At 38.6% G+C, this 11,284-nt stretch overlaps 1 protein-coding gene and 1 pseudogene across 1 annotated transcript; both read left to right on the top strand.

Moving 5' to 3' along the window:
• The first annotated feature begins 1,330 nt into the window (after nt 1–1,330).
• On the top strand, nt 1,331–4,962 carry LOC115525907 (olfactory receptor 51B2-like). Its single transcript, XM_030333318.1, has 2 exons — nt 1,331–2,253; nt 4,941–4,962. Exons 1-2 carry the CDS (start codon nt 1,331–1,333, stop codon nt 4,960–4,962), a joined length of 945 nt encoding a protein of 314 aa, XP_030189178.1.
• A 4,787-nt stretch (nt 4,963–9,749) lies between these two features.
• On the top strand, nt 9,750–10,688 carry LOC115525906 (annotated as a pseudogene).
• Nucleotides 10,689–11,284: the final 596 nt, after the last annotated feature.

Genomic DNA, 11,284 nt, shown 5'->3' with positions numbered 1-11,284 from the left:
CTGGTAGGCTTGCCTGGGTCTCTTGTTAGGGTGTCCTGAAGCTATAGTCAAGGCAGTGGCCGGGCTGGGGTCTTGTATGAAGGTTCTAGGGAAGAATCCACTTCCAAACTAATTCATGTTGTTGGCAGAATATATTTCCTTATGGCAATAAGTCTGATGTCCCTAATTTTTTACAGGCTGTCAGGTGGGATCTCTCTCTGCTCCTAGAAGCTGCCTGAATTCCTCCCTATGTGGTCCCTTACATCTTCCAACTAGCAACTATCTGTCACATTCTTCTCAAACTTTGAAATACTTGGGGTTTCATTCCATCACTAGTCTGTGAAAAATCTTTGCTTTTAAGGGTATGATTAGATTAGGTCCACCCTGCATCTTCTTTTAATAATAGCTTATTTCATTTTAATGAGCTAAATATGATTACCTCAGGTAGAATTTAGGAATTGAAAAGAAATAGTCACTTCTAAGTTTCCATCTGTTGTCTTCAGCACCAAAAGCAATGCTTCCTTGAAGCAAAAAGTTTAGTAATATAACAGTCCCATGGGGTTAGGAGGTACCTGGACAAGCTTCAGGCACCCCTCTCAGGGGTTTCCTGAGTGAGTTGGTCCTGTGTGGTTGCATAATATACTTACCCACACAAATTATTATAGTGTGAGCTATAATTCAAGTATATATGGTATCATTGAAAGAGAGCTTATTTTTGTGACAAGACCATGAGGTTTGTGTCCCTAATGCCAAGTCAAGTCCCTCATATAGGTAGGTATCACCAATTCCTATTTGGAGAATCAGTGGACACATATTGTGAATGGCGGATCCAAAATGAAAAGACTGACTTCTTTCCTACACTATAAAATATGTTCACCATAGAGAGGAGAATAAACTAGATGACAGAAACAGAGATGGACAAAGATACAGATATAGATGGACTGCATTTTAGAGATGGTGGATTAAATACGATGTAGTATTAAAATTACTTTTGACTTTTTCCTTTTTATTCTTTTTAAATTTTTTTTGTTTATTTATTTTTGAGACAGAGAGAGACTGAGCATGAACAGGGGAGGGGCAGAGAGAGAGGGAGACACAGAATCGGAAAAAGGCTCTAGGCTCTGAGCTGTCAGCACAGAGCCCGATGCGGGGCTCAAACTCATGGACCGCGAGATCATGACCTGAGCTGAAGTCAGACACTTAACCGACTGAGCTACCCAGGCGCCCCTTTTTTTATTCTTTTTAATGTGACTACTAGAATATGTAAAATCACACATATGGCTCAAATTATATTCCTACTGCACAGGGTTGGTCTAGAGAGAACTTTTTTGTTTCTTCTCAGGGATCCACCATGTGGTCCAACATCAGTGCTGCCCCTTTTCTACTGACTGGCTTTCCAGGTCTGGGGATATTTCATCCTTGGATTTCCATCTCTTTCTTTGTCATTTATGTCTCCATACTCCTTGGCAATGGCACCATCCTCTACCTTATCAGAGAAGACCACACTCTCCACCAGCCGATGTACTACTTTGTGGCTCTGTTGGCAGCCACAGACCTTGGAGTGACTTTGACAACAATGCCCACCGTGCTTGGTGTTCTGTGGCTTGGTCACAGGGCAATCAGCCAAGGAGCCTGCTACTTTCAGGCCTATCTAATCCATTCACTCTCTATTGTGGAGTCTGGAGTCTTGCTTGTTATGGCCTATGATCGTTTCATTGCCATCCACAGTCCCCTGAGATACACCTCCTTCCTCACCAATGCTAGGGTGGTGAAGATAGGTCTGGGGGTTCTAATGAGGGGATTTATACTTATTGTGCCCGTAATCATCACCCTCTCTGGATTTCCCTACTGTGGATCCCATGTTCTCTCTCATGCTTTCTGCCTACACCAGGATGTGATCAAACTGGCCTGTGCTGACATCACCTTCAATAGACTCTATCCTATAGTGCTGGTCTCATTAACTGGCTTCTTGGACTCTGTGCTTATCCTGATCTCTTATATTCTAATCCTTAATACTGTCATGGGGATTGCCTCAGGTAAGGAGCAGGCTAAGGCTCTAAACACTTGTGTCTCCCATATTAGCTGTGTTCTGGTTTTTTATGTTACTGTTACTGGGTTGACCCTTATTCATCGATTTGGGAAATATGTGCCACATGTAGTTCATATTATCATGAGCTATATTTACTTCCTCTTCCCCCCATTTATGAATCCAATCATCTATAGTATTAAGACCAAGCAGATAAGGAATGGCATCAATCGCCTTCTCTCTTTGCATAGAATTTGATTCTGATCTATTTACCTTGGAGTCTGTCCCCACTGTGGGATGTGTTTCTTGGGAGCATGGACTATACAAAGCCAATGTGGCTCACAGTCAAAGGGACCAGCATTCCTGTCATTTAAATGACACAGACTCATCATGCTGATTCTTCACCCCTTGCCCCCATCATACTCCCAGGGACATTGACCTTAGTCCTGGTGCTTTGTTTGGTAGGTTGGTTTGCTGTATACTGTCATTTTTTAGTCTGTCAGAATTATTTGTCTTCATGGTTAACTGAGATCAATGATATTTGAAATGGCTGCAGAGTCTATACGATGATAGGGGAATAAAATAGCTTGAAAGAGTTTCCCAACACTTTGTGGAAAACAGTTAAAAATTTCTTGTGTGCTTGAGAGTGCATCAGAGATGACAGAGGGTCTTAGAAAACCCTAAAGGTACTGCATGTCACTAAAGTGGATTAGAAGGAAATGAGAATAAGATATTCAGACCAAGAGAGGTCTTGCCACCAAAACAACCCATGGCCAAACAAGCGCTTGGATTCCAGCAGTGTCAGCATAGCTAGATGCCCACAATGGATTAATGAGAAAGCTCTGAGTTGATAATATGTGGTGTCTTCAAACTTATGGGCTGAGGAATTCAAACCACTGCAATAAAATAAAGTTCCATTTCTTGGACACCTGAAGTTTTTTTCTGTGATATGCACTTCAGAACCTCAACATATGCCTAATGGAAAAGGGATACTAGTCAAGGAAGCATTCCAATATGTATGCAGGGGCAACATTTTGTCTTTTTTTTTTCTGGATTGAGGGGATGGTAGTGAAATGAACTATTTTCAAGAAATATTGTAATTTTCCAGACTTAAAACACTTAAGATATTTAAAGAAAGCTCTCCCAGGGCTTCCCAGGCATTTTATTCCATACAGGGGTAAACATGATGAGAATCTGTCCATGAGCAATACAGGAAGAGAAGCTATATTTTATTAGTTCATCATGAGGTAAAGAGGGTTAGGGAGAATGGTGTACATTCAGCAAAATTATAGAAAATTGTGTTGGCAAATAAAATGCTAATGTATTCAATCAATAATTAGTCCATGACATACATTTATTTGTTTATTTATTTATTTATTTATTTACTGGAAAAGGAATTGTCAGGATCCCCAGAGTAATTTCCTGTAGCCAACAGATTCTCTTGTAAAATAATTTATTTCTCCTTTGAAGATGGCTATTTATAAAATAACCTTTGAAAAATCATTGACTTAGGGGCACTTGGGTGGTTCAGTCACTTAAGTGTCCAACTTTTTTTTTTTTAATTTTTTTTTTAATGTTTACTTATTTTTGAGACAGAGAGAGACAGAGCATGAACAGGGGAGGGGCAGAGAGAGAGGGAGACACAGAATCTGAAACAGGCTCCAGGCTCTGAGCAGTCAGCACAGAGCCTGACGCGGGGCTCGAACTCACAGACCATGAGATCATGACCCGAGCCGAAGTCGGACACTTAACCGACCGAGCCACCCAGGCGCCTCTAGTGTCCAACTGTTGATTTCAGCTCAGGTCATCATCTCACAGTCATGGGATCAAGCCTTGCCTTGGGCTTTGTGTTGACCGTGGCAGAGCCTGCTTGGGATTCTTTCTCTCCCTCTCTCTCTGCCCCTTCTCTGTGTGTGCTCTCTCTTTAAATAAATAAATAAATAAATAAATAAATAAATAAACAACAAAAAAGAAAATCATTGATTTAGGTCTTCTATCATTGTTTGCTCTCCTTTTTAAAATTTCTTTAATGTTTATTTATTCTTGAGGGACACAGGATAGAGTGTGAGTGGGGGAGGAGTAGAGAGAGGGAGACCCAGAATCTGAAGGAGGCTCCAGGCTCCGAGCTGTCAGCACAGAGCCCGACATGGGGCTTGAACTCACAAGCTGTGAGATCATGACCTGAGCTGAAGTCGGATGCTTAGCTGACTGAGCCACCCAGGCATCCCAGTTTGCTCTCATTCTTAATTCACCTAGCTTTTTTCTTCATTTTAACTAGGTTTTTCCCATTAATTCTATGAAAGAGAAAAGAATAATAAGTCTGTGTAGTCCAAGCAGTTCAAAAATTAAAAATAAAAATATAAAACAAGAATTTAAAAGCAAGGGAAAAGATACATTTAAAAAAATCAAGACAATGGTGACATAAGTAAGTGTAACATAATAAGTATCTCTAATAGAGTGATGCCTAGAAATGAATTCAAATAAAAACAATGAAATAGACAAAGTAATTCCATATTTATACACTATGTAAACAAGATGTAATAAGCATGATCTTTATTTTTATCATCTATCTAAGCAAAAACATCTTAAAAATTTAACATTTCATAGAAATAGTTACCAATTTTACTTCACCTTATTATTATGTATAAAATTATATTCTAACTTTTACAATATATACTTGTTCTCAAACTTGCTCAGATAACATGGATGGGGTATATCTAGAGGTATGGAACACACTATTACATTTAAAATGCTAAAACTGTAATCATGTAATATCTTTGAATTTAGTAAGTTTATGTATTTGCATCAGTTTATTCTTAGGAAGTATGGAAAATTTGTTGAAATTAAAAAAGCACAGTATGGCAGAAAGAATGTGGTCTTTGAAGAAAAAAGCACCTCTCCTCTTGCCTCCTTCACTTACAACCTTTGTGATCTTAAACAAGTCATTTAATCTCTGAGCCTCATTATCTGTCAGTTAAGAATAACAAAATGCAGGCTATTGGCACTCATATGTCCTATTAATTTTATTAGTATTTTCTTAGTATTAGTATCAATAATTAATTATGTTAGTATTGATTATATTAGTTTGCCGAAGCCAAACATCTGAAAATTTTGACCTGTCAACACTCAAATAGGAGGGAAGAACACTTCAGCGAGTAGGAAATCATTAAATATATAATGATTCTTTCATATGATGAAATACATAGCTAATAAGAATAATAATTATATGTTTTAAATAGCTTTTGGAAATGATGCTCCTTCAAGCTTCTCCCTGGGTCACTCCCAATGTCATTTTCTCCTGGGACGACACAGGGTATCCAGTCCACTGACACTTTTATTTCTGATTCCTTCTTGTCTTCATTTGCCTTGACAACCTAGATGGTTTTATTTTCAGTTCTTTGGAGGCTCTTATATCACTATCCTATATGTTTTGTTTGTTTGTTTGCTTGGGTTTATTTAATTTAATTTAATTAATCTATGTTTTTAATGTTTATCTATTTTTGAGAGACAGAGCATGAGCAGGGGAGGGGCAGAGAGAGAAACACAGAATCCAAAGCAGACTCCAGGCTCTGAGCTGTCAGCACAGAGTCTGACTTGGGGCTTGAACTCATGAACTGTGAGATCGTGACCTGAACTAAAGTCAGAAGCTTAACTTACTGAGCCACATAGGTGTCCCTGTTTGGATTTATTTTAAATTGATCCTAGACATTTCATTCTTTTATACTCTTCTGAGAAAACTTAACAAAACAAAGCAGAATTAACCCTTATGTAGATCTGAACATTTTCCAGGACTTGTGCCAATATATATATATATATATATATATATATATATATGTTAACTTACACAGTTTTGACCATCATTCTTTACTAACATTCACGAAAACTGTTTCAACTACGTCCACCATCCCCATTTTACAGATGAGGAAGCTCCAGTGTTAAAGACACAGAACTTGTAAGAAGTAGCTTTGGGCTCATACCTACACTCATACTTCAGGGCCCATGCTCTTAATCACTACTTCTAGTAACTTGAAACAGTTTCCAATCTGATCTGATTATTGATCATTCTAAGGTCCTTCCTCCTACTCTCATATTTGTTTTTTAAACTCAAGATGCACATGTATAACTGCTTAGGAGACATTTTTACCTGACTGCTTATAGACACACAAAGCCCTCAACTGAATGATTCTCTTCATTCTTTCTCCAAATCCAGTATGTAAAACAGTGCTTAGTGCGAAAGAGTCAAATAACAAATAACTGTTGATTACTAAATAAAGTCGGTCTCTTCTGTGATCCCTATTTTAATATCTCCACCCAGATAAAATCAGAAATGCAGATACCATCTTTAACAATTCTCCCTCCTTAATCTACTGCCTTCAGTCACCAACCTCTCCTCTTTCTTTAAAAAAAATTCTTTTAATGTTTATTTATTTTTGAGAGAGAGAGAGAGAGAGACAGAGTATGAGCAGGGGAGGGGCAGAGAGAGAGGGAGACAGAATCTGAAGCAGGCTCCAGGCTTTGAGCTGTTAGCACAAAACCCAATGCAGAACTCAAACTCACAAACCACGAGATCATGACCTGAGCCAAAGTCAGGCGCTTACCCTACTGAGCCACCCTCGCACCCCACCAGCATTTCCTCTTTCTAAGCCATACAATCCTTCTCCCTTCCACTTCTACGCAGCCCTACTGACAATACCTCATCACATCCACACCAACACTGTTTCTCTCCTGGATTATTGTAGTTGTATCCTACACTCTTCTCACTCACTCTTTCTCCTTTTCAATGTGTCCTTCATACTTTAACCGAAGTACAATTACAAGAGAGATTATCTGATCTTGACCCCTGCCCCTTTATTTCACATTCATTGCTCTCAGGGTGAAGTCACAACTCCTTACATGATTTGTAAGACCCTACATGATTAGAACCTGATGCACTGTAAGTGCAGAGCCCCATGTGGGGCTCAATCCCATGAACCGCATCATCATGACCAGAAGCAGAGAGGGCTCAGGTGCAGGAGAAAACAATGGAGAGGAAAGATATGTGGACCTCAAAAGGAAATAATGAAGGGCTTCTTTCCCTCCCCTATATCCACTTAGAATCAAGTTATGCTCTCAGACTGAGCACTTTGGGCTGTTTCTATGTGTGTGTGTGTGTGTGTGTGTGTGTGTGTGTGTTGTTACAAGTCTAGGAATCCTATTTACCTAGAAAAACATCATAACCTGAAAATCAGGTTGGTAGATTATCTATATCTTTTCATCATTATGGACCCTGTTGAAACATTAATTGGCAATACTTTGCATAACACCACACAGAGATCAAGTCCAGTTATACACTCTGCTGGTGTGTATTGTTAGATTCTTCAGGACAGAGACTGCACTTATTTAATGATTTTCTCAGCATTCAACATAGGTACAATGATCGTGTGGCGTGTGATTACTAATTCTGTGCACATTCAAAATACTCATCTTTCCACTCGTCCCAGATGATGCTAAGGAATGGTGCTTCTACTGGCTGTCTATACCTTCATATGTATGGTGCCCTTTGAGTGACAATTCATCAGATATTGATAAGACAGGTCCTCCAGAACCTTAGGAAGTCACTAAAGAAAATACATGTTCTGAGTTGGGAACTGCTGCTCAATTTCAAGACCATAGCTTTCCTATCTCTATCCAGTTCTGCATCTGATGTAATTTTCTCAACATTTGTCAATAAATAAACCCATATGCAGCCAAGCCATGATTTTGGAAATTTTGCTACATAATGTAGGCTTGGGAAGGTGCATGTAGTATGGTGCCAGCCCTGAGGAAACTGTCTATAGTGGCTTCAGTTTGATGACTATATCTTGTGCTCCTAGAACCCTCCCCCCAACCTGCTCCTGGATAAGTATCAGAGTCCTCTTTTCATCCTGGGCAGATTTTCTCTTTATTCCAAAGGCTCAGGAACATGTCCTGCTTTTTAAGTTCTTAGAGCTATCACAGATTTCTCTATATCTTGTTATTTTTCTGACCCAAGCCTAGCTATTAAGAGAAATACAGTCTCCTTGTTTCTCAAACATTTTTCTGATCATAAAAATAGTAAGAACTTATGTCCTTGTTGGTCTTGGACATTTCATTATCCATCTTTGAGAAGACCTAATTAATTTTCAAGGAGAAGCTTGCAGTCTGGAAATACAGTTTAATCATTCTGAATTCCTTTCCTTAAATAAATTCAGGACTTTATGGGTTTTTGTTTTTGTTTTTGTTGTTTTTTTCCCTGTAGAACAGGTATCTCTAATTTACTACCTCTCACAACTACCTTTCTCTGCCTCTTATATATTGGTTTCTCACCCCTGTTTTTAAACCTCAGCAAACTTTCAGGAGTAGAACATTGGTACAATAATAGTAATACAAACCTCTGTTATGACTTTATGTGCTTTAATTTTAGGGAACACCTAGGGTTGGTGATTTCTATCTCAATGAGTACCATGCCCACACAAATGTAACTTCAGAGCATTTTTTTATACAAGAGTTATGTTCTTTGTGAATTGTCCTGATTCTGATTTATTTTTGATACTAAGGACATTTTATGAGGAAGTATTCCACTTCTGAATTTTTGGTAAAGGAAGACTGCAGGACAAAATGTAATAGGTGCTGTATCTGGGGCTGTGTCCACCAAGAAAGTGGATGTAGTAGAAATGACTGACACCTTTAGGCTGTAGGAACATTGTAATGTGACCAGTCCCATGAGCAACAGCTCATCAGATATTAAGCGTCAACGAAACAGGAGCTAAGAGGTAAGAGGAGACATAGAGAAAGAATATGAACATTCAATTATGTCAAAATATTTTGGAAAAACAAGAGAACCAGTGAATTAAGGAGCTATGAAAAAAATGTATGAGGATATTTGGAAGGAACAAAGAAACCAGCCAGGTAGAAGAATCCAAAAGCACATGTCTCCAAAGATGGAATAAATATGAAATGTTGAGAGCAGTGATTCTCAGATATTACAGTGCACCTGAATCACTTAGGGATGGTGATCAAATGCAAATTTTGGTTCAGTGGGTTGGAGGTACAGTCAGTCTAAGGCCACATGTCTAACAAGTCCCTATGCTTGTTAGTTGTGGCTGGTCTGTGGACCAAGCTTCCGGTAGTCAACCTCCAAAAAGGGATATCTGTTCAAGCAAGAAAGCAATCAGAAGTGATGGTGGTGACTGTGTGTGAATGAAATGTGTGAACGTTCAATTTCAAAAACAAACAAAGCCAAGTTTTTCTGGAAAAAAAAGTATGTATTTATCATGAATTTGAAAGATAAATGCAAAATCAAAGTTAAATGTGTCCAGAAACTTAGCAAACATAGCAAGAAAGCAACTAAGTAAGATTTTTGGCCACTTGTACTTACTTATCTTTTTTTTGTTGTTATACACTGTTACTGGAGGAAAATATTAAGCATACACACAATAGTAGGACCTGATATTGTAAGAAAAATGAATGAAAATATTTCTTTTAATTTGAGAAAATTTTAACTATTAACCTAATTTTTTTTCTAATTAGAGACAGACTAACATTCCTTATCTAACTATAACCTGCAAACTTCCACTATTCATGTGGAGGAAAAGGAAAATACCTGTGGAGTTATGTTTATCACACCGATTAATTACCTCCAAGTATGAAGATTGTGACTGAGGCTTCTGTAATAAAATACCAATAAAATGTCCAGGTTCCTGGTTTAAAGGTTTCTAGAAAGTTGCTCTCCATCTGTGGACATACTATGTGGCCCAATATTAGAGCTGCCCCTTTTTGCTGACTGGCTCCCTAGGTCTGGAAGCTGCTCATCACTGGATCTCCATCCCCTTCTTTGCTGTCTACATCTCTGTGCTTCTTGGCAATGACACCCTCCTCTGCCTCATCAAGGATGACCACAGCCTCTATGAACCCATGTATCATTTCCTTGCCATGCTGGCAGGCACAGATCCGATGGTGACATTGATCACGATGCCAACTGTGATGGGTGTCTTGTGGATGAATCACCGGAAGATGAGCCACAGAGCCTGCTTCTTGCAGGCCTACTTCATTCACTCCCTTTCCATCATGGAATCAGGTATCTTACTTGCCATGGCCTATGACCATTTTATTGCCCTCCACAATCCCTTGAAATACACTTCCATTCTCACCAATACTCGTGTTGTAACTTTAGGGATGGGAGCTTTTATGAGGGGTTTCATATCCATCATCCCTGTAATCCTGCAGCTTTTTCTCATTTCCATATTGCCACTCTCATGTTCTCTCCCATGCTTTCTGTCTTCATCAAGAAGTCATGAAACTGGCCTGTGCTGACATAACTTCCAATAGACTTTACTCTGTAATTTTGGTTCTTTTAACAATCTTCCTAGATTCTCTGATCACCCTTTTTTCCTATATCCTAATTCTTAAGACTGTCATGGGCATAGCCTCTGGTTAAGAGAGAACCAAGGCCCTCAATACTTGTATCTCCCACATTGGCTGTGTTCTCATCTTCTATGTCACTGTGGTTGGTCCGTCATTCATCCACAGGTTTGGGAAGAATGTGCCACCAGTGGTCCACGTAATAATGAGCTATTTCTACTTCCTCTTCCCTCCTTTAACGAATCCTGTCATCTATAGCATCAAGACCAAGCAAACTTAATATGGTTTTTTCTGTCTTCTATCCAAACATAGATTTGGAAGTTAAACTCTGAGGTGGGTGATTGCCCAGAGCAGATGGTAGGGATCTGACGTTTCTCTGAACAGAGGGCTGTGGAATTCCACTAAGTCTTAAAAGCTTCTATTTCTTTAAAGATACAATGCCATTTAGGAAGCTTATCAGCCCTTGAATTTATAGATTTGCCACTTGTTAAGTTTAGGAGTTGATTTGTTTCCTTGTCATTCTGTGTTCTTCTCTTTAAGTTCTAAGTAGAGGATAGAAAAAGTTTTAATCTGTCTGGAAAATTAAGTACAGTTCTGATATTGTGGTTTTTGTACATGCAATTAATTTTCATGTTAAAAAGCATCAACAATTTGTGGTAGCCATTTGCATGGCTTACTTTGGACTTCTCTGATCATTTCTTTTGTCATTTTCCTATTAGGGAGTTCATAATTTTGTAATTTATTTGTGGGAACTAATTATAAATGAACCTAGTGAGCCATTTATATTAAATATATATCCCAGTTTCTATTTGTCTTTTATGTATAGAATTTAAAATTTTATATACACAAATAACTTCATTTTTATTCACTTTATTGAGATTCCGGGGCCATATGATAAAGACCTCCTTGATTCCAGGTTTT

The sequence above is a fragment of the Lynx canadensis genome, chromosome D1 (assembly GCF_007474595.2).
Source record: "Lynx canadensis isolate LIC74 chromosome D1, mLynCan4.pri.v2, whole genome shotgun sequence".
NCBI lineage: Eukaryota > Metazoa > Chordata > Mammalia > Carnivora > Felidae > Lynx > Lynx canadensis.
Note: the sequence above shows the minus strand (reverse complement) of the source record. Positions and strands in the feature narration are given on the sequence as shown.